The following is a 26,903-nucleotide window of genomic DNA, read 5'->3' as shown; positions in this document are numbered from 1 at the left end:
GAGGAAACAAGGCGAGTTAGCAGAAGCTGGAACTGTGTTCCTACACCGCTTCAAATTCAGTATCTCATATGTTTTATAGACCTTAAATTCTTGATTGGCAAAGCTCTCTTGGTGTTCAGTATGATTTATGCTGATTGTCACTGTGCTTATACTATGCCAATGCACTATTAATAAAGATTATTCTTTATAGGAGCAAATATCAGAGTATGTGATGGGGATCTAATATGTAAATGTAATGTTCTGACTAAACTTTACTTTTAAATGCATTTTCTTTGACTATCCCTCTTACTTAAATCCCATATAGAGCATCATATAGTCATGCTAAGCATCCTTTTTTCTTTGCTCCAAGAATTTCAAAAGAAATTGGGTGATGTGTCTTTAAAGTTAAAGCTCTGTCTGACTGAAACAACCTGCAGAGCTCACATAGATCTATTACCTCCTGTCAGTACTTTAAGGCATCTCTTTTTACTTATCTTCAAACAATCTGTTCTTGCTTTTAACAACATTGTAACTATGAAAATGTTTTTTCTCTAATGTGTAGATACATGTCATTGTATGCATTTTGCTTTATGGGTATGTGCACACGAATGTTTTGACATCGGGAACCTGTGGAGTGGCTCGGCCTGGGAGAGCTTTTTTGTGTATGTGTTGTCTATTTGTTTTATTCTGCTTTATGTATTGTATTTTCTGTATGTTTGTGCTAAGGAACCCCTATAAAATACGATGATTCATCTCACAGGGTTTATCTTACCATTAAATTCATAGTGGTACATACAATAACCCAAACATACCATATTTTCACACTTTTCTGAATATTTTTTTCTGTACAATTTCCAAACTTTTGCTTTAAGATAAGGAAATGACCAATATTTCCGTAAACACAGCAATGTAGAAAACTGTACAGGTTGTTAGAAGCAGCGATGTAAAAATGCATGAGTTACTATGCAAAATGGAAACTAATACTGCAGAAATTTGTTACTGCTGACAACAGGGTCTATGCTGAACATTGAAATTTGTGACCAACACATTGAAAAAGATCTGTTAGTTAGTTAGTAGATCTCAAGTGCAATCATAGCAACAGCAAAAAGATCCTATATGGTTACATATGGTTTTCTAAAAGTAAGAAATGTGGATAGTTACGATTAGAGGGATTTAATGATGTTAGGACCTTATGATGGGATGCCTCAAAAATGTTCTTAGCAAAATGGATGTTTAGTTGTAATCAACTAACTTTTACTACATTAGAAGCCAGCAATGCCTGAGAGAGTCATGTTTAGTTTCAAGATTATGAATAGCCACAACAGCACCAACACTAAATACACACAATTTGTGTGAGTAAAGTATTCACAAATTAGATGTGTCAGTATATGTGAGTGTGGATCCTTCTATGAATGTGTGCATACATGTGTATGTGCTTATTGTGTGTAACTCACCAGTTGGGAGTTCTCCTCCCGGTAGTTAGCAGCTATTTCCTGGTTGCTCATGGCTCTGGCCAACAGGCCGGTGGCGTAAACACACAGGGGTCTCTCTGCTTCCTGGGCCCAGCTGAACAACTTCTCAACCAGACCCTCCTGTCCAGACAAAACACACAGCTGAGGCAGGTGGTTAAAGCCTTACAAATAAATAAATAAATACATAAATTAAAAAAAAAAAAAAAATCGAATAAAGGGCTACACTGCATATCATATGACACACACAGCTCTCCAGCCTCTTGTATCTTTCTCCACTATAAACTACCTACTAAAGCAAAGCTGTCTTTAGGCTATACTTTTTTTCTAAGACTATTTTGGCATTTTTACTTAATTTGTTAGTGACATTAGAGAGAGTCAGGAAAGGCTGGGGAGAGAGAGGGGATGACATGCAGCATGTGGCCCTGGCTGGATTCAAACCCAGTCCGCTGTGGTGAGGACACAACCTTGATAAGTGGTACGCGCTCTACCATGTGAGCTACTGGGGTGCACCTAATCTATAACTTAAAATCATAAGTTGTACCTTCTCTTGGAAGACCACAGCGCTCTCCAGACCTGGCATGATGTTCTGAAGCAGACGGCAGGCTGCCGTGTTGAGGCTCAACTCCCTGCTGGTCATCACATAGTTGTCCAACAGCTGGCAAGGATACAACACAAGACATCAAAAAGGTCAATGTTTCCTCTATTTATAGACATATAATAAAAAATGCACTCAGTGGTAAAAAAAAAAAAACATGATTTTTAATTGGTTTGATTTTGTCTGTGGGGTTAAGTTTAATGTTCTTGCATTTTCAAAAACTAAAGCATTTTTCACAAGTAGTTTGAAAGTAATCCAATCAACAGATCAGAAATGGAGCTGCTCAATCAGCTTGCCTTACACAAATTTGCCTCATTTTAGTTAGTGGATATGGTGTTGTCAACCAACAGAGCTCCTGTATTGTGACTGTTCTGCCTGTCAGGATTTAGTCACCCAACAACCCTGACTCAACTACATTTACTGAATGTGCAAAACAACACCATGTTTTATATTATCCTAAACAATATTTTATTAGAAAAAAAAAACTGTGAAAACAGGGCCTTTAAAATCAGGCACTTTAACTGAGCTGGATCAGCTCTTTTTGGAATGAATGGCCAAGACATCTCACTCTGGATGTAAACAAGCTAAAGCTAAATGAAAACATTCTTTGACAGGCACATTGGCTATGCAGACCAAAGCTTATTATACACGGAAAACCCAGCAGTCCTCACCGCATTAGTGAAGTCATCATTCCTGAACAGCATCTTCAGAATGTGTCCCAGCATGCAGTCTGGGTCAGCCCTTCCTGGGAAAAACACAGGAGTCACCAACAAATCAGTCAACCATAAATTAATGACACTGATGGGTAGTTCAGCCTGAAATACACTGTCCTGGGATACTCAGCTAGAGGAAGCTCTATGAGAACTTTTTTGGATTGTTCAATTCATGAGAAAGGAAAGAAAGAAAAGAGAGCAAAAAATCAAGAAAGAACAATAGCATGGACAGAAATGGAGATATGTGGTGGTGTTTAATGGTTTAATTACCTGGATGGCGGTCATCAAATGGATCAGGGTCTGCTTTGTGATACTCCTCTGTCTCCCGTTCAATCAGCTCAGAGATTCTGCACAAGCACAGATGGAGAGGAAACATCATGACCTCTTCTAGAAATATCCAATTTATCCAGATCCAATTCAAGGGACCTGCTATAGAACTCTGTTGTGCCCCCCTCCTGTGATTCCCATCAGAACTGCCATTAACCCCATTGTGTTTAAAAACAAAATCACTACTGACTCGGTGAGGATGGAGACCAGGTCCCCTGTAGTGCCTCGCTGTGCCTGTCCCCACTGGTCCAGGAGAGCAGTGAGCTCCGCCTTGGCATCCACGGCATTTGGCACGTCCACTGCTGGAACTGAAGATGCTGCTGGGGACGCCATCGCTACATGGAGGAGAGGAAGAGTGAAGAGAGGAGAGAAGTGAAGAGGAAAGAACACAAGAGGAGCCAGGCAGTGAGGAGAACGAGAAGATTCAGTGGAGTGGAGGTGAGGTGCAGAGTAGAGAGAGAATGAGCACGTTTACATGCACACCATATTCCGGTTTTATTTGGAATATTCGCAATATTCCGGTTGCGTACATGTCATGTAAAAACGCACCGAACCCGATTAAGGTCATATTCCGGTTGGAGAGAATTCCGAATAAGACCCCTGGCATATGCCTGTTCCAACCGGAATATCGAGGCATGTAAACACCTGACCTGACAGGTCAAGTTGATAACAGAACTATGCCTGAATGTCTCCACAGCCTCTTTCACACTACATTTAGTCCTGGGCGAACAGGGCGAACTTAACATGTTAACATGTTAAGAACACTTGTAGCATAGATTTCATTGGACAACAAACACATACTGCTTTTGTTCTAACCTCGATTCACATTGCAGACTTTAACCCTGACTTTTTATGGATAAAAAAGTCAGTGATAACCCTGCTTTGGAGTGGGGTTATTATATACTAGGCTTACTAAACCAACCCAGGCTTAGTAAACTTACTAAACCAGTGGGGGGTGGTAATATCCCCTATTTTAAGTTGTGCAAAATGACTGTAAGTCCAGGGCTGTCAGGGGTCCTAGCCCAGGTCTAAGTGTAGTGTGAAAATGTTTTTTGCAGGGTGCAAGTCCCCTAACATCAGTAGCGTGAATTAAAGTTAGGACAAAAACACTAGTTTTGAACTTCTTTTGAAAAACAACAGAATGTTTGAACGAGTTTCAACATGTGTTGTGTGGACATTAACACTTTGTAACCCCCTGGGTTCATTGTACAGCTAAGCCCCAGACTACAGGGTTTTGGTTAGCCTACGACTATTAATTGCAAGTGTGCAAAGGGCTAATAACCAGATCATAAGCACACAATCATAACAGGCATGTGAAGGGGCGGACACATTTATAAAGGACTGGTCAGTGTTAAAGGTGATGAAGCAACAGGCACTCTAATTAAATGAAGACAAGGCGGTACAGAAAATTAGAGAAGTCCACATGCTTCACGTGTGTACACCGGTCTCTAATCAAAACATCATCCTGCTTCTTTGACCATGAACCCACACCGCACCGGGGACAAGGGCTGCGCCTGGGCTTTGTCCAGTGGCTGATAGCCCGGGATCAATGGACAGACGCGGCTGAGCGCGTCGTTTCAAATACAGCAACATCAGTCCTGCCTGGAAGCAGCCCCCTCGCTCCCTGGCCCCGGGAGTTTACACCAACAGGTGGCTGTGGCTGCTGATGTGTATTAGCAGCTAAGGACGGCGTCTGCTTTGTGTGAGTTTAGCTAACGCGGCAAGCAGCTGACAGTTAGCCGGGCTTAGCTCACTTCACGCCCGCTTCATTCAAACTCAGTCGGAAGGTCGCGGCTTCTTTTCGTACTTGTATTTTCTGGAGCTGCTCAAATGCACATTTTTGTCTGGCCTCGTCAGTTACGTTCAAACAAGCTGCTGGCTAACAGCTCGGTGGTGAGGTGACGTGCGGACGGACAGCGTGTTGACAGCAGCCTCATGTCACACACAAACAGCCTCGGCTAGCGAGCTGACACGCTCACTCACCTGGGTTAGCCTCTTCCACGTGACACTCCTCAGTCTCCCTCGTCGCTCACAACAGTTTCTCTGAATTCGGCAGAAAGAGGCCAAAGTAAAAGCGATGACATTAAACGTCAAAAAGTTTCGCGTTTGTTTTCAAACTTCTTCACCCGGCGACAGCACGCTGCGTCACCAACGGGCTGTCGATGGTTGATGACGCAGCGTCGCGCGCTTCTTCATGGAACATGTTGTCCAAAATTACAGGCAGCCTTGTCAAAGATGCGCGTTTTCGTACAAATGTACTATGTTTAATTTTATTAGTAAATACAAGTTAATGCATTTCTTTTTAAGTTTTAGTAACATTTTTGTTTTTTAAGAACACAGATGAAACGTGACCAAACACAAATTGCTTTCCTACTCCTTCACCTCGTGTGACCTCTGTTTTTGAACAAAAATTAAACAGAAACAGTCATTTTATTAAATTTCATTTTTTTTCTGTTGAGGAGTAAGTGTACCTGTATGAGTTTTTACTTACTTTTTTTTCTCATTTGTCATCAATATCAATGGAAAAAAAAATACTTGGCCAATCTAAGTAAGCCTCTACTTAACCCTAAAAATTAATTAATTAATTAATTAGTTAATTAAAAAAAAATTAACATTCTTGTTGTGATTTAAACCTGAAAGACACAGGTACACTAGAGGTGATATACTTTACATTCTGTGTTGAGAAACTCCTACCAAGTTTAAGAGTATAGAACATACCGGAGCTTTGATTTGGCATCAAATCCAAGCAGCAACAATTTGATTCAGTTTGTGGACCATATTTTCCATTTAATATAATAAAAGGAAATCTAGAGTGAGGTTCAGTAAACTGTAGTTCATCTGTGTATGTGGAAACACTTTTTTTTTTAATGGGTATTACATTTGTGAACTCTTGACATGGATCAAGTCCCCAGAGAACCATGTAATTACCAACATAGTTCAATTCAATTTTCACCTACACTACTCACAAAAAGTTAGGGATATTCGGCTTTCGGGTGAAATTTCAGGGTGAACCTAAAATGCATTCTAACCTTTACAGGTGAACTTAATGTGACCTTCTGTAAACTTTTGAATGCACATGTCCAACTGTTCAGTGTTTCAGTACTTTTTGCACAAGTTGCTGTTCTCTAACAAGGAGTTTAACGGCAAAATTCACATCGGGTGTTTGATGCTCCAGCTCATCGAGGTCGTATCATTAGGGAACGGCTGCTGGAGACTGGGGTACCTCAACTGGAGTGGCCTGCACTTTCTCCAGACCTGAATCCCATAGAAAACCTATGGGATCAGCTGAGTCGCCGTGTAGAGGCTCGGAGCTCTGTACCCCAAAACCTCAATGTCCTGAGGGCCGCCCTTCAAGAAGAGTGGGATGCCATGCCTCAGCAGACAATAAGTCGACTTGTGAATTGATGCTCAAGGGCACATGACAAGTTATTGAGACATTGACATTTTTTGTTGTGGTATATCCACCACTGTTGTTGGCTTTTGTTTCAAGAAATTGTTTGAGATGAGGAAATCACCAGTGCATGCTTCTACTTAAATGCCCTACTTTCATGATATAATATCACTGTAGCGTGAACTTTTTATATTTTCCATAAATTTCACCCAAAAGCCAAATATCCCTAACTTTTTGTGAGTAGTGTATGTCATCTTCAACTTTTCATATGAGGATCATGTAAATTGAGTTTTGGGAACCCTGAGGAGAGGGGTAGGCCTTGACCCGACTGCAAACCATAAAGCAGTTCTGGAAAGTATTTCCAATGCCAGATAGGGACTTGACAGAAGTGCATTTTTACATTGAAATGCTTATTTGTGGGGTTTTTGACAATCCTCTTTTGGTAAGGATTTCCTGATCAATAAACAAAGCAACCAGAACAGCAAAGAAAAGCAAACAATTTATTGAGGGCACTGAACAAAACTGCCATTCTTCCATTTGAGGAAAAAAAGAAAGGTTCAATTTATTCCATAGTCAAAATGTTGGATATTCTGAAAGCTTCTCTTTTTAAGTAATCAAAAATGCTAAATAAAGTGCTCTACTAATAGAGCACTACAGCAAGCATTTATTTACAAGTTTAAAACAACCGCATTTTAAACAATGAAGCACTATCAAAAGCTGCCTGTCCGTTGCTGTTCTGCTACTGACAGGGTTCCTACACATCTTCCATGTAAAGTACTTTTTTTTTTTTTGTAGACCTTCACTTCTTGATTGGACGTCTGAAGTGGCTGCTTTGTGTTCAGTGATGTAAGCAGGGCAAGAAGACTACACTAGGCCATATGACAAAAGATTCACAACAGGATAAATCAAAATGAATCTTCACAACAATAAATACTGCTATATGTGAAAAAAATGGTCTATAGTTACATATAAAGTACCTTCTCTCTGCAGTCAACCTCAGAGACTTTGTCTGTTGGGGTAGCAAGGTGCCCGAGTAAGTAGGGATGTTGGCTTTGAGCTCTGGTTCAAGCTCTTCATGTCAAGATTCCCTCCTGATGGAGAGTCCTTAGACAACGCCCTGAATCCCAACCTGCTTCTGGCCCATTTTCAGATTTGTTTTCTGTTTTCAAAACTTTTGAAAAGCTAGAAATGATCAAAATCATTATACTGTACTTTCTGAGATTTGTAGGAACCCTGCAGTAAGCATCTCGGCTAGTGTGACTTAAGTTTGTCTCCAAACAGCGTCATCAAGAGTCCGTGGAGGAAGCCCCCAAAGAGTATGAGCAGAGTACAGGAGACGGGGCCAAAAGACAGGAGGGCCCCCAGCAGGTAGAGCAGCACGAGCATCAGCAGAGTTCTGTAGCTGGCCAGCAGCCGGAGGCTCAGCCTCGGCTGCCGGTGCCTCTGCAGCGTCCACCGGGTCGTCGGACTCTTCCTCAGTCTTGAGGCTGAATCAGGATTTGCTAAGTAGTGACGGCCCAGGCGACCCAGCAGGTCCGGCCGTGAGCAGAGTGCATTCATATGTCCTCCATACTGTGGGAGAAGTGAGCAGAGAGATACACAAACCCATTAAGTCAAACTATGATGTCATCTCAGTGCAAAATTAATCATGTAATCCTGCCATGACTGGATGCCCAAAATCTCAGTGGTTATGCTGCTCACTGTATTTGATTTATTCTTGTGTAATCCAAACCCTATGTATTAATGCTGATATTTTAATACAAAATCAAGGTTTTTTCCAATCAGAGTTGCAGAAATGAATTTTTAGCAGTTCTAGATGGCAATTTTTTTAAAAGCCTTGCTTAACAATACCAAAGCTCAAAGCTGCTTTTCTTTAGCTTAACACAATTAACAATATTTTTACATTTTTAAATATTAGTACAGTTTCTGCATATATAATAAGATAAGATGTGTCTGTCCTAGTACTGAAAGACATGTCACATTACAAGATTCTTCTTTTCCAAATAAAACTTTAGTGCAAACTCTTCACAATTAACCGCATAAAAAACTGACAGCCCACAGACAGCACGTACCCTCTCATTAATCAGGGAGGATATCCTGTAGAACAGCCTGACCAGCAGAGCGTTCTCATAACTCCTGATGGGCTGCAGCTCCGGGTCTCCTTGGTACTCCACCTCAAACCTACGTAGTCCATTCATTATCTGCAGAAAAGGCCAGACATACAGAGTCATGGTTATAGTCTTTGTACCTAAGGACCAACCTGGTGTTGTCCCATAGTTCTAGTACCTGCACCCCCTCCCATATATTAATTTGACTTCCAGCCAGCACAGTCTCCCTTCAGCTTTCCCCCCAAAGGCAGAAGGTTACAGGGCATCACATGCAGAACACCTCCATTCCGTAACAGAATATATTCCCATCAGGTGTAAGCCCATTTGAATTTAAATGTTTTAATTATGCTTTTACTGTTCTTGTTTTTACCACTTCATTTTGATGTTTAGGCATTTTTAAACTTGTGCTGACTCACTGTTTTTATGGTTTTTATTGCTTTAATGTTCTTATGTGATTTATACTTATGTTGACTGGGCTGTGTAATGTGAGAATCATTTGATATGCTGTGCTGTAAGACAGTGAATCGTGTTCTGAGCTGTACTGAAGCAACTTCCTTTCAGTCAAGTCCTGCCTGATATGGCAATGAAGTGAAACTTAACTTAAACTTTATAAATAAATCTGACATATTGACCTGTCTCCTGCCCAAGTCAGTAAGGATGAGGCCATTCTCCCCCTGGATGCAGTCTGGCAGCTGTTTGGAGTTGACCTCGTCCTGAGACGAGCCCAGGTTGGATATCAGCTGATTCAGCTGGCCCGAGTTCAGCTGCAACAAAAAGAGAGGTAAAAATACCATGAGCTGAAGAACTACACTCTGGGTGTTGTCTTTAAGTTCTTACAGCACACTTTTACTAATCAAATGTATTTTTATATAAGTCAGAGAACAATATCCATTACCAATAATTGTTAGTCAATGTTAAAAAAAAAAGAAGGAAAAAAAAAAAAGGCAACCCTCACTTCAAATCTGTATCATCAGGATATCTGATATTTTGTTCTGTCTTACAGTGGAAAGTTACAAAATCTGTCAGCCAAGCTTAACACTTAATTGAGTAAGAAAAACCTATTTGCAAATTTACATTCTTTTACTTTTTGCATTACTTTTTGGGTTTTTTTTTAGTCCTGGAAATTAATTTTCAAATCCCATAACATTTCAAGATATTCCATAACCCTCATTAATTCAGTATAATAGGCTTGTATCACTCTCACCATTTAATTACATCTGTAAAACAAAACAATAAATTGATATAAATAGAATATAAAGAGTAAAAGTTATTCAAATATACAGTACAGGCCAAAAGTTTGGACACACCTTTTCATTCAATGCGTTTTCTTTATTTTCATGACTATTTACATTGTAGATTCTCACTGAAGGAATCAAAACTATGAATGAACACATGTGGAGTTATGTACTTAACAAAAAAAGGTGAAATAACTGAAAACATGTTTTATATTCTAGTTTCTTCAAAATAGCCACCCTTTGCTCTGATTACTGCTTTGCACACTCTTGGCATTCTCTCCATGAGCTTCAAGAGGTAGTCACCTGAAATGGTTTTCACTTCACAGGTGTGCCTTATCAGGGTTAATTAGTGGAATTTCTTGCTTTATCAATGGGGTTGGGACCATCAGTTGTGTTGTGCAGAAGTCAGGTTACTACACAGCCGACAGCCCTATTGGACAACTGTTAAAATTCATATTATGGCAAGAACCAATCAGCTAACTAAAGAAAAACGAGTGGCCATCATTACTTTAAGAAATGAAGGTCAGTCAGTCCGGAAAATTGCAAAAACTTTAAATGTGTCCCCAAGTGGAGTCGCAAAAACCATCAAGCGCTACAACGAAACTGGCACACGAGGACCGACCCAGGAAAGGAAGACCAAGAGTCACCTCTGCTTCTGAGGACAAGTTCATCTGAGTCACCAGCCTCAGAAATCGCAAGTTAACAGCAGCTCAGATCAGAGACCAGATAATTGCCACACACAGTTCTAGCAGCAGACCCATCTCTAGAACAAATGTTAAGAGGAGACTGCGCCAATCAGGCCTTCATGGTCAAATAGCTGCTAGGAAACCACTGCTAAGTAGAGGCAACAAGCAGAAGAGATTTGTTTGGGTCAAGAAACACAAGGAATGGACATCAGACCAGTGGAAATCTGTGCTTTGGTCTGATGAGTCCAAATTTGAGATCTTTGGTTCCAACCGCCGTGTCTTTGTGAGACGCAGAAAAGGTGAACGGATGGATTCCACATGCCTGGTTCCCACTGTGAAGCATGGAGGAGGAGGTGTGATGGTGTGGGGGTGTTTTGCTGGTGACACTGTTGGGGATTTATTCAAAATTGAAGGCACACTGAACCAGCATGGCTACCACAGCATCCTGCAGCGACATGCCATCCCATCCGGTTTGCGTTTAGTTGGACCATCATTTATTTTTCAACAGGACAATGACCCCAAACACACCTCCAGGCTGTGTAAGGGCTATTTGACCAAGAAGGAGAGTGATGGAGTGCTGTGGCAGATGACCTGGCCTCCACAGTCACCGGACCTGAACCCAATCCAGATGGTTTGGGGTGAGCTGGACCGCAGAGTGAAGGCAAAGGGGCCAACAAGTGCTAAACACCTCTGGGAACTCCTTCAAGACTGTTGGAAAACCATTTCAGGTGACTACCTCTTGAAGCTCATGGAGAGAATGCCAAAAGTGTGCAAAGCAGTAATCAGAGCAAAGGGTGGCTAGTTTGAAGAAACTAGAATATAAAACATGTTTTCAGTTATTTCACCCTTTTTTGTTAAGTTAGAATCTACAATGTAAATAGTTATGAAAATAAAGAAAACGCATTGAATGAGAAGGTGTGTCCAAACTTTTGGCCTGTACTGTATATATAATAAAATAAATCAAACTAAACTGACCCTGAAGATCTGACACAGGTTATCCAGTGCCCTGTCCAGGAACTCATGGGTTTTCTTCACACACTCCCCGGTCTCTTCTGGCTCAGCTCCGACAAAGGTGTTGTTGAGGTCTGAGGAGCCAAACCCAAACCATGACAGAAAGGAGTTATTGGCTGCCACCTCAATGGAGTGGTCCGATATCCTCTTGGCTGTCTGTCTGGCTTGGGCGATAATCTGGATTAGCTTCAGGACCTGCAAAATAGAAATACAGTGGAAACGGAGCATGAGCACTGACAACAGTTTCACTCAGCCCATTAGGTATTTTGAATAGAACTTAATGCAGCATTATAATCAACCATTTTGCCCAAAGGTCACGCTCATCAGCCCATTAGATTTGAAGACCCCCAGATGGCAGCTGCTTAGTAATCAAGACAAACTTCTCAACCATAAAGACATGCACCAGCATTTGTCCCCACCTTGACATCAATATGTATGTATAACAAAACTTACTGCCCCTCTGAGCTCAGTGCCAAACATCTGTTTGTACTGGCAGTCCTGGCCTTCCAGGGCGTAGACGTGACTCTTCACCCTGAACACCGTGTCCGTCACTACCCGCTGCCGTGACGACAGGTAGCTGCCTCCTTGGGTCGGCGTCAGGTACCCTCGGGGCTGCCGGTGGTGGAGAACATGTTCTGGCTCCAGAAACAGCTGCTCTCCTGGAATAGGATGGTTGGTTGAATTTCAGTTTATTTGCATATCAGCATTTCCTTTTTAATTACAGCATGTGCTACCCCCCTCCAGCTAGAAAACTGACCCAACAGCTAGAAAAATGTGAAACAACAACAACAACAACAATAATAATGATAACAATAAATTAAAATTCATCCTCTGGCCTCATGGGGAGAAATCTTGGGGTACTACAAAATGTTCAAAATATCATTAATACAGTGACATAATTCAAATGTCATTTTCAATTAAGATTCCTCATTATGCCTGTTATGTATTAAGTCTTATTAATAACATCACTAATTACACTGTTACACCAGCAAGGAATTGTTAAATTGTTAAACAGCTCTGGGGAGAAGGTGAGAGAAATGGAAAGGGTGGCTACTTCAACTCTTTGGCTGGTTTTTGGCATCAAATCAAATGAGACTTGCATGAAAAACAAAGGATAGAAATCCAGCAATCATATGCAGAGTGGTTTCTGTTGATGTACAGACACACATTATATATGCATTTATTCTCATCTAATTTTCATAAGCAAGACAAAACGCTTGCTTTTTGATCAAGAATCTGGAGGCTTAGTTGTAGGCTATATTACATTACAGGTATATATTACATATTGTATTTGGTTATTTTTGGAGCAATTAAGACTCCTCAACCAGAATCCTGATATATTTGGGCATGTTCAGACTTACCAGTTAGTTCCATCGCATCTTAAAAAGAAATTCTGTGAACCTTATCTCCAAGTTTGATTATATGCAAAAAGAATTAACTTGAGTTTTTTTTATCTCTTTCAGTCTATAATGGTAAACATTATTTTCTCAATACCTTGTTGAAATCATATTAATGTCTATTAATATGTGTGTTCTATGTGTCCTCACCTTTCTGGATCATCTCTGCGAGGTTTGGCTGAGCAAACACTTTGGCCACCCTGAAGACCATTAGTGCATTTTTGGCATTGACCAGGTCTGTGCGTACTGCTCTGTTCAGAAAACCTTGGAACAGCTTTGTGTACATGAGTAGGTTCTCTTGAACAAATGATGCCCTGCAAGACAAGTTAATGTAAGTTGCAAGTGAATTCAAACCATGCATGGTGCACACTGGCATCACAATCATCACCTACATTTATCTGGTCATTAACATTAATATCAATATTAACTTGTGTTTTTGTGTCCATTAATCAACTCAAGATGAGTAAGAGCAGATTACTTGTAGCTGTGGTTGAGAAAGAGCAAAGACAGTCAATTATAGGTAGTTTTTCCATGTTAACTCACTTTCAAAATTTCTCACCAAAACACAGTGTGTGTCTTCACATGCTGAAAGCATTTCCTTCCTCAAAAGACATTTCCAAAGCCTTATTTTTCAATCACTGTTTACATCGGCATGTGTAATATGTCATCCACGTTCTCATGAGGTACTAGAATAACACCTTATGTAAACAATACGGGTGGTGCTTTAGAGCACCACTCGTAGTCACAAACAGTATTGTGTACCTTTAATAGAAATAATTTGAGATTCACAGGATCTTGGATTACATAATCAAAACTACCCTGAATCTCTATCAAAAGACAAAAGCCGTCAGACTCACCATTTGTCAGGTACAGTTCTGTTCTGGTCTGGCTGAGGATTGACCTTCTCTCCAGTGTATCTCCACGGCTGGATGTAGCTCAGCCATGTCTCTAACACCTACACAGAGAGATGAGAGATTTGTCTTAGTCACCGCCTAAATGCTAAACCAATGCGTCCTCTTACAACATTAAAACTTAAATTATCTTTCAAGGCTCACAGGTTGCAAAAACGTTTACCCTCACACTCCTTTTTACTGGCTTTTTGCAAACAAGGTGATCTAGGAACTTAAACCTAGTCTACTGTTACACATTCAGTAAATCCCCCCTTTCCTCAACAGCCACCATTTAAGTACCCTTGAGGAAGGAACGTAAACCCAAAGCAACAGCAGAAAACTGTGATAGCACTGTATGTGACCCCATGAGGTGTACTAAACCTCCTGCGCCTACTGATTAATCTATTGTTTATATCCACCAATTCCATATGCTTTTGCCTGCAGAAATAAAGACAGAAAAATGTTTTGGTTTTTTTGTTTTTTTTGTTGAGTGACACTTACTGCTCTGAAAGAGGCATCCAGTGGCCAGTGGCCAAAACAATGCTGGAGAAACAGGTAGAGTTTCTGCTGGACAAAACGCTGTACCACCACTCTGTACGTAGGAGGGACACAAAACATGTTGTAATCAGTTGTTGGGTTATTCTTTCACAAGTGATGAATAATTGTAAACAGACCCAACAGGAACAGAACATGATCTATCTGTAATGAACACCATCTTCACTGAGTTCAAATCAGTTAAAGCCCAGATCTGGTCAAGTTTAATATTTCTGGATGTGAACAAAAAGGCCAACATCCATAACGGCCAATAACAAGACAATTCAGTGTAAATATAGGCAACAGACTAAGACAAGCCCCAAACATGCATAAAAATATAGCAGATTCAAGTTTCCCAGCACTACTTGACTTGCGTTTTCTTTCTGTGCAAATAACCTAATCTTAGGCTGTCTTCAATATGAACATGTAGTAAATGATCAGAATTAACATGACGGTGAGACTGAAAGAGACTCAGCTATAAGGCCCTCACCTCTTGAACTCCTCCAGTGGGCTGGTGTGAGCGTGGGAATGGGCTGAGGGTGAGGAGGAGAGCTGCTCAGGCTTCAGGCTGTTGGAGAAGGCGTGCAAATGCTTCACCAGGAGACGCACCACCAGCACATGCTCCTCTGTCGGGCTAAAGGGCTCCTGAAACAGCAACCAGTCACACAGTATTCCACAAGATATGACACCCAATCATCATCGAGCTCCTCATTTCAGAAACACACAATCATAATGCTTCCCCGTTCAAAAGCAGCCAATCAATCACCAAACGCACAAAGCAGTTTCCACATATTAAAGAGAACCGAGGTCCCACACCCCGAAATCCGTTTAATTCTTTAAGGATGTCCGGAATACGTCCCAAAAATGCTCTAATAAAAAGATAACAAAACAAACTTGAAACTCAAATTATTTTGATAATTTCATTGTGCATGCTGTACTGATGTCATACTGTAGGCAATTCTTCCTTGTTCAATTACCACTTCTCTGACACAAGACTGCAGATAGATTAAACATTCAGTTGAGGTTTGAAGGGGTGTACATAGGTTCCTTCACAAGCCTCTGCAAACAACATTTATCCAAAACAAAAAACAAACTAAAAACTAATAAACAAAAAAACCCATTTTGTGCATCTTTGCAGATGTGTCTCCAGCTTATCCCATCAATCAAAAACAAAATTGCACAAGCAGGGCTTTTTCTTACGGAATACCCTTTCTTTGGCACCATCTCCTGGTTGCAATTATGGACACCAGCTTTCTTCTTTGAAAAAAATTAGACCCCTTACGTAGCACCATTGAATTAGTGCTACTGAATTCCCTGCAGATGGAAATTTGGTTTGCTTATTCTGTTCTCCCGCTTTATGGACACCGCCTCTTTCACACTGGTTGTGTCTGTGCGGTGGACAGCAAGTGAGGGAGCCTGTGTGACATACGTATTGATACTGTACATGTCTGGTGTGTTTCAGGCTGCAGCCGGGCAGTGTTTGTGTCCTTGTTGACTTATGATGACAATCGAGCTGCTGTTGCTGCCCCATACCAGACCCGGTGTTTTTACTCTTCCTATTTAGTATTTTTATGCACTATGTTTACTGTTCTCACTGTATTTATTTTTTGTTTATAAACTGGCTGTGTTATTAATACTTTTTAATGTACATGTAATGTTTGTCTACCCACTCTTGGCTACCTACTGCATGTCTGGCTGTCCTGTAGGGAGATTCCTCAAAGACCAACCCAAGACAAGGTTTCCTCCATTTTTATTCTGAGTGAGTTTTTTTGTGGGACCTTTTCTTTGTCCTAACGTGAGGATCTAAGGTTGGGAAGTATTATTAGTATTGTAATTTACTTCTGCTGTTTTCATCATGTTTGCACTGTTTTCATCATGTGTGTGCTGTGAACCTTTGGGACCATAGTAATAACAGAAATCTAAGATTAAACAAATAAACTTGACTTATGCTGCATTCCAGGCCACCCGTAACTGGTAATTTACCGGTTAAAAGTGGGCGGGGCTATAGCCAAACCTGTGAATTCACGCCTGTGAACTTGATTGTGCTCAACGTACTCCGACTTCCTTGTTCGAATGGAGACCAACTGAAGACGGTTGTATTTATCGGTTATGCCTGGAACGGTTTGAAGTCGTAACTCATGACTTTGAAGTCGTGATTCACAGGTTCACAGGTCCGCTGGAACGCAGCATTATAACAGTCATTATTTTCACAATTTCTTCTTAGGTGATGACATCATGAAAACAAGATGACATCAAATTCTATTTTAGTAAATTACCTGCCATTTAACAAAGCGGGGGTATGGGACCTCGGTGCTCAATAACCCTCTCACAGCAATGCTACTTTAACTAAATAGTGCAGTGTTATCTCCTTTAAATAATACTTGCAAAAACAAAAAATACTCTTGTACAATACTTACTGTGTAATACAAGTTGTGGGTAATAGTGTTTGAAAAATGTAAATAATTTATTTAAGTTTGGCATGTATGGTAAAGAAATGTCTTTAAATGTAGTAGTACCATTTGCTTTAAATACAGAATGTGTCATGAGAGAGAAACATGTATTAACATAAATGTGAAAAGAGCAAAGCACACCAGATTTAGCAAAGCATGCTTAAAAAAAAAAAAAAAAAAAAAAAAAAAAAAAAAACACATACACACACACACAAACCAGTGAAAGTCTGCTCAAAGATTCAAATTCCAAAACTCAAATTCCATTCCCGGATTAATTTTCCTATCAAGGATACTTCTCTGTAGACATTCAGAGCTGTCAATCCGACTGAGCGCAGGGGAGGTAAAGAACAAGACCTTGAAGTATTGCAAAAAAGGATTTTATGTTCAAACTCTTGATGCAATCCATTGTTGAACCCAAGGCTAACAATGTAATCCCTGGTTTCTCAAATTATGGATCAGGACCAAATATGGGTCCTGGAATTCTGTTGGCAGGTACATTAGTAACAGCCCTCCTTCCACTGTGGGCCAAAGGTCCTGGAAAACTGTCCCATAATTTCAATCCAGGAACAGTGAAGAGAGAACTGGGCTCCCATCTCTCCTTTGGGTTACTGGTCACAGAACATAAGTCAAAAATCCACCATTTTCAACAATTTACCAGCCGACTTGAATTTTATAATTCACTGAAAATCTCCAAATGATGATGATAAGTGCCAGAGTGGCAGGTAAACATAGCCATACCCAATATTTGCCAGCATGATGCTGGTGAGTGGAAGAGAAGTGTCTCATCCTGTTTATCAGTATAAGAGAAGTACCCTTGACTGTCACCATAACCGATTGAGCGGCCTGCGTTTACCTCCAGGAGGCCCCAGAGGGGCAGGGGTGAATGAAAAGGTAAAAGTACTTGGTAGGTGTGGAGGGTCCCAGAGCCTGGTGGGGCGTGGGGTTGGCACGGCATGCTGGACATACTGAGGCGGTACTGCAGCAGCGCCAGCTGTTCACCCGTAACCACCAGGGGGAAGAGGAAGAGGGAAAGACAACAATAAAGGTGGAGGAGCAACAGCAAAGAGAGAAGGATAAAAGTGACAATAGAAAGAAGCAAGAAAAAAGAGTGAGGGAGGAAAAGAGGGAGGAGGAAGGTCAACATGAATATAAGAGAAAAGGAGTAAAAATGGAGAGTGCAACCAGACAGAAAAGAATTGTGCAGGCCAAAAACATTGAAAGGGAAAGGAGCAGAAAACAGGAGAGGAGACAAACAAAAATAAGATGTTGACCATACGAACACAATGCTTTGACTGCTGGGGGATGATACAGTAGCCCTTACACTCTGGACAAAGACAATAACATGATTAATAGGGATGGGAATCATTTCAAGTCCAGTTAAAGTTATGTGGTTATTTAACAAAAATAAAAATTTCAAAACAAAATTCATCAGGTGTAAGCCCTGTACAAAACAAACAAAGGTAAATTTCTGATTTTAATCCATTTACCCTCTGGATCTGTATTGACAAGCAATAAAAATGTGCTTTTCTCTGGCAACTATTTTCAATCAATTAGTATTCTCCTTGGCAACTCTTGCATTGGCCAGTGAGGAATCAGTAATTTGTTTAATCATCCCCATCCCTCACGTTTAACAATATCATTAATACAGTGAACTCAAAACTACAAGATTTTATTTGCAAAAACTGCCAGACCCCAGTTGTACTGAGAAAGTCAGAACACAGGGAAATGGATGTTATTTATGATTGGGTGACACAGTCCACATTAAACATTTGATTTGATGCCATTCCACTGTGGCCATTACAGTTTTGTCAGGATGGGGTGATTTGAGAGAATGAGTCACCCCAGGCCTCAGTATATTTGTGTTGGACATTGAAATTTGACTAAATCTAGCCAAAATCTTGTAATTCAAGTCAACTGTCAACAGGATGGACACAAGACATAACACAACAACAGAAGTTAAAAAGTATGTTACAAAGATTTAAAGATGAAATGAGGAGGAACACTTGACAAAGGGAAAAGGCTAGTATGTACGATGATGATGAACATGTTACAAGAGGAGGTGAACGGCTCTCTCAGTGCTTCCTGCATGCAGCAGTGATGCTTTTAATTTCACATCAGTACCTGTTTACAGTCCTAAGAATGTCTCCTTCATAATAATAATAAAACCATTAAATAAACATTTAGCAATACAGGAAGAGGAATATGTCTAAGCTATGCTGCTTCTTATTTCATTTAGAGGCAACAGTGCTGTACTTGCAGTAGGGGGCACACCACTGCTACATGTGTAGAGGAAACACTGTTGTTGGATTATTATATAGGTGAGAGATAGCGTATTGCACCTTCCAGACAAAATGCAGATGCATACACACTCATGCAATCTATACAGCTGTGGGTTATAGTAAATGTATAATTACAGGATTTGACTTATAAATATGGTACATATAATAAAAAGGCAACACCAGCATAGAGACTCACACTGTGATAGAAGTAATCAAGTTAGGATAACTGGAGATGGCTGCACCAGATGGATGTTTAAAAAAAAAAAAAAAAAAAAAAGTAGGTTGTAAGTCCTATGCTAGGCTTAGCATTTCACAGCCTTGTGATAAATATTTATGCCCATGGCAACATATAAAACAACGACTTGGTGCAACTATGCTATGATACCATTCACACTGACAAGTTCTATTAGAGGGTATTTATCAAAGCAAGTTAAATGGCTAAAAAAATGCAAAAAGAGATACTTTGGTGGCTGCACAGTGGATGACAAAAAATCTTTTGTACAAGGGTACGTTGGGTAAAACTTGTCAAGTCAAAGTTGGGGAGGAGGTCCTCGAACAGTAAAGGTTCAGGAATCCGTGCCACTACAGGAGCCAACTACTATGCCACCTGCCACTCTACTATCAGTCTCCAGAGGCCTTCACTGTGGGTGGCTTTATGTTGGTGTTTTAAATGCATCATTACAAAACATAGCAAAGGAATGGACTGATGGATTCATGTACATGCAGCATGCGTAAGTCAAGAGAGGAAGCAAAAGCACTACTACCAGGCACACATGCCAAATCCCTTATTGCAGAAGTTGTGTGTTGAAATTGCCCTTATGCAAATAACTCCATTCAAAAGTAAATTTGAGTCCAAAATGTTCCCTGCGAGGACAAGGGTCACTTAACGTGCATTCACTCCGCAAGCAACTCAAGTACCCAGTAAACCAAAGTCATTTACTACATCAGATAACACTCACCTCATTTCCTTGTGAGCGACACTGCCCATCAGCAAAGAATCATGTGTTTCAGTATAGTACTACTGAATCCCTGCTGCTATGGTTAATAATCTGCTAGCTAAAATTGACAATGTGGTTGCTAGCGGTGTGAACACAGAGTAAGGGCTGAAGTCACCCTCAAGAAATGATAAAGAATAAGCTTTCCAACCCCCGAAGCTTACTCTAAAAAGTGGAAAGCATGCACATCTGTCTCCCCAGCTGAGTCTATGGATATTTACACCCCTGGCTGCTTAAGACAGCAAACCTTTCTTCCTTCTACCAGTCACAGTGCCTGGTAATTCTCAAAATCCAGATTACATGGCAGCTAACTTTTTAGAGTAGAACCTCCAACTGATGGCTTGCCAGCTGCAAAAGTGGCTGGTGGACAGGACTTTTTCCCGCCCTGGGCTTGGCTCCAAGACAGGACAGCGGTGGTAGAGGGTGTGAAGGAGGGTCGTGGTCAGCCAGTCAACAGCCAGCCGTGCAATGCTACAGTGCAGGGGAAAGGGCAGGGTAGGGGGAAGGAGAGGGAAGGGAGATGGAAGCCAGTGGTGGAGAGGAAGAGCCATACGCTGTTCTCTTACCTTCACCTGGGGAGACTGCAGCTTCTGGTACATCTCCAAGGAGTAGTGATGAAGCCAGATCTCCACAAACATCTGAGGCGAGAAACACACACAAGTGCATTCCCACATTTAGCTGTCATTTCCAACACTTCATACACACAGGGCAGCATCTGTCCACTTACTTACTATCCCCTTTACTCAATGTAGCTGACGTCAAACAAAAAATGTTTGTGTGTTTGCAGAAGATGCATTTCTTTCTTACCTGAATTCCACAATTTCAATTTGAGTAATTTTGTGTCCTTGTTGCAAAAAAAATCTCATTTTACTGCACTATGAAATGCTGACAAACAAAATAGCAAAAATTTGTACATGACATGCATTGTGAACCACATGCTAATTTGCACCTCACCTGTAACAGTGTTTCTGACCTCCAGATTTCCTGGGCTGCAGGGTCTGCATTGACTGAGGGCTGGTGGAATATGTGATGTTTCAGCAGGCTGGGGCTGTGGACACCATAACCAGCAAAGGAAACACTGGGAGACCTGGGGGTTAAAGGCAGGAGATTTGATTAAAGCATTTTTTCTTTTTAATGTTGAATGAATGATTACCATTAAGGATCGCACTTTTAATTTCATTGTACATTGTACAATGACAATAAAGACATTCTATTTGTCATCAATTTTACACATTCAGAATAAATTATATGGTTTTTATGTTCTAGCATCTGATTGAGAGTACCCTGAATTGCTATTGGGATTCTCTATTCTCAAAGTAATACAGTAATACGGTAATATATCAAAATAACAAGTGCTCTAATCTTCATGTCTTTCAGTGGAATAGGGCTCTAAAAGAACCACTTCTGAAAGTTTGACTCCCGAATACCTTGGTGAAGGTGCAGTGACAGAGCCTCTGGAGTCAGAGAACGGGGAAGGCGGCACACTTCCTTCAGTAGGTAGGAAGTATTTGAGGTAAGTGTCCACTAGCACAAAGTAGGCGTTGTCTGTGGTACTGCCATGTTGTCCTTGGGGAAAGTTCTAGAAACATAAAGACTGCTGGTCACTCCCTTCTGTCACAACTTATGTGCCTCTGCTCGTTGTGTAAATGGCCAGACATTTCCACATGTCAAATATCCAATCATTTCTTATTAAGGTTTCTGTATTAGGTTTACCAGGTCAGTTATTCTTAAATAGGTAAGGATATATACTTTAACATATCATAAAAAATAACAATAACAATAATAATAATGATAGTTTGGTCTTCAGTAAACTCACCTTTGGTGTGATGAGACTGTAAGCAAAGTTGAACATGTAGAATTCAAATGGATCTGCAGAAGGTTAAGGAACAACTTAGCTGAGCAAAGTACTAATCTACTATCTGGAACATCCAGTATTGTCTGGTTGAACTACATATGTATGACATCCTGTGCATGTCAAACATAGTGCATACACAGTGACTACTGATCAATGAAATTTGTGAACAGAATCTGTGAAAAAGATAAAAGCTGCGTGTCTGGTCAACAAATACTGAGATGGGTGAGCAGTAAGTTCACTGAACAGTGTGCAACCTCCCTCTGTATTAATTCACCTTTGGCACCCTACGACAACTACCCAATTTGCTCCCAATCATAGCTGGACAAACAGCCCTCTAACATATCATACAGCCCCAAGTTGTAGAGTTGCTCTTTGTAGTATTTCAAAATGGGTAAAAGAAAAAAGTTCAAGTGCTGTAACTTGCGCTACAACCATAAATTTGGCCAAAATGGTGTCAGACATGCAACCAAAACTTGCACTGGATTGCACATGAGCAAATCCTACACTGATCTGTGTAGGTGTGACTGAAGGATACTGAGAGCCAGGTTGAGTGTCAGCACACCAGACAGGGGGAAGTGCAGCTTGTTGTGGAACAGTGGACAGTCTGGGAGAACACCTTCCTGGATGGATGCCTTTATCGGACCCTGCAGGAGACACCAAAGCAGCAACAAAGTTTAACACTGGAGTAAGTAGGAAAAACCCCAAATTGGACACCAGCTCCAATATGATAGTTCTTGGATAACTTTCCATGCTTAATGACTGCACATTTTACTGTGCAATAGCATCAATTATTTTCCGTAGAGCGTTTATACATGTCACATGCTAAACTCAATCCAAACATGCTAAATTGGATATCTTAAGTAAAGAGTTTCATTTTAAGATCATAACATTGACATTTACATATATTTACTCAAGTACTGATTTCTCAGTATTAATTAGCAAAGCCCAACCCTGACTCTAACTTTTGAGTCCAGCTCTGGAATAAGCATACATTTATAGATCACCAGTATAGCTGACAACCATCAGTGTGGAATTCAAAGATAAATAGATATAAAATGTTAAAATACACAGTAAGCAACACTGTGCAATGCTAATGATGAACCATCTGAAGAGACAAATGTTTCTCACCGGGAGATAATTGACAGGTATTTCATATTTGTACTCCTCGGCTTGAAGTTTATACACAAGCTTCATCATTGGCCCGCTAAAAAGAAAATTAGACAAAAAAGGATTAGTTCATTACACAAAAAGATGAATTACAGCTGACTGTGGCTAACATTAATACAGTCTCCTGCCGAAAGACAGAAGAAAAAATGGGCTTCAGCTACCTGGGGTCCAGGAAGTCCATGGCGATGTTGTACTCATTGCTGCGGGAATGCAAGAGTCGCAGGTTCCAGCCAGTGATGACCCCGTCCAGACTGCCAAACACACTCTCCACCAGCCAGGGGAAGATCAAGTGCAGCTCCTAAAGAGAAACACACATGCACACTGTATTCACGAATAAGCAATACATTTTAACAAAACTGCAGCAGACAACAATCATGTCAAGGTTGGAAAGGCAGGATTCTGCACAGAAGATCGTCAGCTCAATTCCTCTGACCAACAAGAAATAATTAGAGCATCTGAATGTTGCAAATACTTTGGTGGGTTTGGACTTTTAACGGGCAAAATTTTAAATTACACCAACCTTATTCCTTAATAAAAAAATGCCTATATTGTTTGGATACATCAACAAATCAATACATCAGTCGAACTAGTTAATAGTGTCAGCAGTGCAAACATTCCCTGTGTTGCTGCCTGTGGATAAACAGCTGCCAACCATACTTACCCAAATAGACGCCCTGTGTGGTAGAGGGTGACACAGGAGCTGACTTTCACCCCTGTCCCATCCCAGTTCATAACAAAGTAAAAAAAAATCCTGTCTCATTCAGTTTACCTATTAGGCAATGCAATGACTTTGATTTAATGTTCTCACAATGTGCTGTACTGGACAGTTTTTTTATTCACACCGTTTGGCCAGTAGGTTGGCCCAAACAACCAGCCACCAGCAAATCAGAGCAGACAGGAGAAAATTAAAAAAAACAAAACAAAAAAAAAAACACTGGAACCACTAGCATTGTGCACAAAATAAAGAGAACAGAATTTATTAACATTTGAATTCTGCATATTTAGATATATATAATATTGACCTATTGGTAATCTGATTCCTTCCCTGCCTGCTCCTGCTGACTTTTTCCCTGTCTTGTCCCGATCAGTGAAATTGCCACCCATCCTGCGTGAATCCCATCACCCACAGAATTCCTGAGAAAATGTCAGCCTCTAACTGTGTGGCACGGCCTCACTACAACACATGCAACACACTGGTAGGCTGGAAGCCTCTCTCAGTTTGTCCTTCACAGGCATCCTTTGTCTTTCACTCAGGCGCCAACAGCACAACAGCTGTTCGCAGAACAGAACGTCAAAAATCCACATTAACAACCCCACATGCCTACAGAAACAACGACTCATTATCTACTTTACTATGTCAATGGACCAATGTCACCAACACACTAAAGGCATTCATTTTTGAGTGAGTGTGATTTGACTGTAAAAGTGAATCCCTATACTTGTAATATTTGTACATTGTGTCTGTGTTTACCACACCAAAACAATAACATTTCCCTTAAGGCATTACAAAGTCTGTTTTTCTTCTTGAACTCTGTACCTTTTAAATCCACCAGACTAATTACCCTTTATGGCAGGGTAAAGCTATAAGTGAAATTAGCCTTAGTCGCATGCCACAGCACAAGCTGTCTTGTAACACTAAAGGCATTCCTCATAAAAAGGTTAGGTCAGCCACGGCGTGGCCTGGCCTGGCCTGGCCAGCCCTATCCAATCTAGAGGTAACACCACGGGGTGAGGCTGCAGCTCAGTGTCATGTGCACATATGATGGCATTCCTTTCCAAGTATTTCTAGTTGACAGAGTTGTGTGAACACAATGTAGAGACCTATGAGAATCTCACTTGCCTATTGATACAGCTGCACACGACATACTGGGCTGGGACTGTATATAACTATATCAATTTATGGAATAGTCAATATTTTAAAGCCCATATCTTTAAATATCACTGTGAATCATCAGCCTAACCCTAACTGTGCCATTTTACAATATTCTTTCTTATAGCCCAATTATATTTTTGGATTATCTTTTATATCTTTACTAGCTGTAACAGAGGCAGTCCTCAGCAAAATGTGTAGTAGTTTAATTTCGCTACAACTGAATTCACTAGATATTTGTTATGACACAAAAAATGTGATTATTTTAACATTATGTTTTAATCTCACGACTCTAAATCAATTTCTCAATATGTAAGTGTGGCATCTAAACAGCTTACTATTTATACAAATCAAAAACCATTTATCATATCCGGGTCTCTTGGGTATAATCACTTCAGATGAGTCTTAAAATGAGGCTAAGTGAAAGTCGACCTGGGGGTCCACATAATTTAAAAAAAAAAAAAAAAAAAAAAGGAAAACCCATGCCTTAAACCATCTTGATTTAATAAATCATTTATGCACACATCTGACATTTATGGGTAATGGCAGCAAAGTAGAGTTTCTCTCTTTTTTAGGCAACAATACCTTGGCAGGATAGTCATCAATGATCTTCACCAAATCTTGACATCGCTGGAAGAGAGGCTTGGTTGTTGCATCGGCTTTAAGGTTGGCCTAAAATAAAATTAAAATAAATTAACTACTACTGGCAGCAAATAAAGAAAAAGACAAATACTATTAAAGGTGTTCATTATAGTGTGCAATTAGTTTGGTGGAAATGGCGCAGAGATGTACTGACCACTTACCCAGAAAAACAATACAGATATAGACAGAGAGGGGCGAGAGGACCCCACATACAACACAGAGCACAGGACGTTACTACACTACTTTACACTGTAACCTTACTATACTGTTCACGTTTAGTGACAATTGGTAACTTGCTTGAAAGGGGGATTCGCTCTCTTCATTACATCAGTAACGATAAGCATTAAGTTACTAACTGAGTGATGTTTTATCTCAAATAATGACATGCACAGTAGCGTTACAGCAGACAACACAAACTTACCAGCAAGAAACTGGGCTGTTGTAAAGTTGGAGCAGCCATGAAGGACCCTGGAGTCAATCCCTTACGATGTTCAGTCCACCTGGATCCTAACAAGGCAGTAAACAGGCGAAACTGATCAACTTACAAACTTAGCAACTGTAAACTTTGGTTAACAGCACCAAGCTAGCCAAGTTCACATGAATTTATAAGCTCGCTTAACGTTAGCACAAACCAGGACGGCCTCACAAAGCACTTATTTTAGCTAACTTAGCTAGCAGGCATTCGCTGAAAGCAGAGGGTGCCGAGGAAACAGATACATGTCTGTATGTACTGAGTTAAGCCAACTACAATGCAACACATTGACTGGAAAGCTTAGCATGCGGACAGTCACTGAACCATGCAAGCTAACATAAGCAGGCTTGCTAACTTTAGCTAACTAGCTAGCCACCAAGCACACTAGCAAGCCAAAGTGAAAGTAACAGCCGTGAAGCCGGCTTGTGTGTCTTCGCTGGTGCACAGCATGCACTCACATCACTGTAACGCACAAAACTGACGTGCCATTTACCTTCGTTGCTGACAGGGATGTTATTTCTAATTTTCCAGTCTACTCTCCAGTCAACCGCCTTTCCATCAGGACGCTTCAGATTGAAATAGCGTGCTGCGTTCACGTAAAGTTGAAAAGTTGGAAAATTGACGCTGAGAGGTTCGTACTTGTAACAGCGGATGCCTTTTTAGTTTGTTTGATGTCGTAATATTTGGTTTTGGTATGAGGCATTAACTTAAAAGTATCACCCACCCAGTTCGTGCGTGTTTATTAAGAAAATAATAATGACTATGCTTACTGAAAGCCTGAAAACAGCTTCACACGAGTCTTTTCTCTGGAGATTCTGTCACCTGTTATTGTAAC

General features: G+C 40.6%; 2 protein-coding genes across 3 annotated transcripts in view; both read right to left on the bottom strand.

Annotated features, from left to right (window-relative positions):
• Nucleotides 1-5,249, bottom strand: part of LOC115359455 (DDB1- and CUL4-associated factor 1-like) — a 30,633-nt gene extending 25,384 nt beyond the window's left edge. Inside the window, exons 1-6 of the mRNA XM_030051958.1 lie at nucleotides 5,070-5,249; nucleotides 3,277-3,421; nucleotides 3,030-3,106; nucleotides 2,718-2,791; nucleotides 1,993-2,106; nucleotides 1,434-1,571 (exon numbers count right to left, since the gene is read on the bottom strand). Coding sequence (XP_029907818.1) covers nucleotides 1,434-1,571; nucleotides 1,993-2,106; nucleotides 2,718-2,791; nucleotides 3,030-3,106; nucleotides 3,277-3,419 — 546 coding nt within the window. The 5' untranslated portion in view covers nucleotides 3,420-3,421; nucleotides 5,070-5,249. The remainder of the gene's footprint in view (nucleotides 1-1,433; nucleotides 1,572-1,992; nucleotides 2,107-2,717; nucleotides 2,792-3,029; nucleotides 3,107-3,276; nucleotides 3,422-5,069) is intronic.
• Nucleotides 5,250-6,960: 1,711 nt separating this feature from the next.
• Nucleotides 6,961-26,716, bottom strand: smpd4 (sphingomyelin phosphodiesterase 4). 2 transcript variants are annotated; one of them, XM_030051688.1, is made up of 20 exons: nucleotides 26,562-26,716; nucleotides 26,018-26,103; nucleotides 25,540-25,626; nucleotides 23,246-23,382; nucleotides 23,046-23,121; nucleotides 22,453-22,561; nucleotides 21,879-21,931; nucleotides 21,490-21,641; nucleotides 21,017-21,149; nucleotides 20,629-20,700; nucleotides 17,690-17,779; nucleotides 14,829-14,983; nucleotides 14,306-14,396; nucleotides 13,772-13,869; nucleotides 13,065-13,228; nucleotides 11,971-12,176; nucleotides 11,482-11,712; nucleotides 9,218-9,349; nucleotides 8,550-8,678; nucleotides 6,961-8,049 (listed from the first exon to the last, which is right to left on the bottom strand). In XM_030051688.1, exons 2-20 carry the CDS (start codon nucleotides 26,054-26,056, stop codon nucleotides 7,729-7,731), a joined length of 2,475 nt encoding a protein of 824 aa, XP_029907548.1. In that variant the 5' UTR covers nucleotides 26,057-26,103; nucleotides 26,562-26,716; the 3' UTR covers nucleotides 6,961-7,728. The 2 variants fall into 2 exon arrangements, with proteins under 2 accessions (XP_029907548.1, XP_029907549.1); XM_030051689.1 differs by lacking the exon at nucleotides 17,690-17,779.
• Nucleotides 26,717-26,903: the final 187 nt, after the last annotated feature.

The sequence above is a fragment of the Myripristis murdjan genome, chromosome 5 (genome assembly GCF_902150065.1).
Source record: "Myripristis murdjan chromosome 5, fMyrMur1.1, whole genome shotgun sequence".
Classification (NCBI taxonomy): Eukaryota; Metazoa; Chordata; class Actinopteri; order Holocentriformes; family Holocentridae; genus Myripristis; species Myripristis murdjan.
Note: the sequence above shows the minus strand (reverse complement) of the source record. Positions and strands in the feature narration are given on the sequence as shown.

Coding starts and splice junctions, on each gene's coding strand:
- smpd4 (XM_030051688.1), bottom strand. CDS start 26,056: ATGGCTGCTCCAACTTTACAACAGCCCAGTTTCTTGCTG. Junction 20,701..21,016: donor GGTCAGAAACACTGTTACAG/GTGAGGTGCAAA, acceptor TTCTCGCCTCAG/ATGTTTGTGGAGATCTGGCT. Junction 12,177..13,064: donor CGCAGAGATGATCCAGAAAG/GTGAGGACACAT, acceptor ATCCTATTCCAG/GAGAGCAGCTGTTTCTGGAG.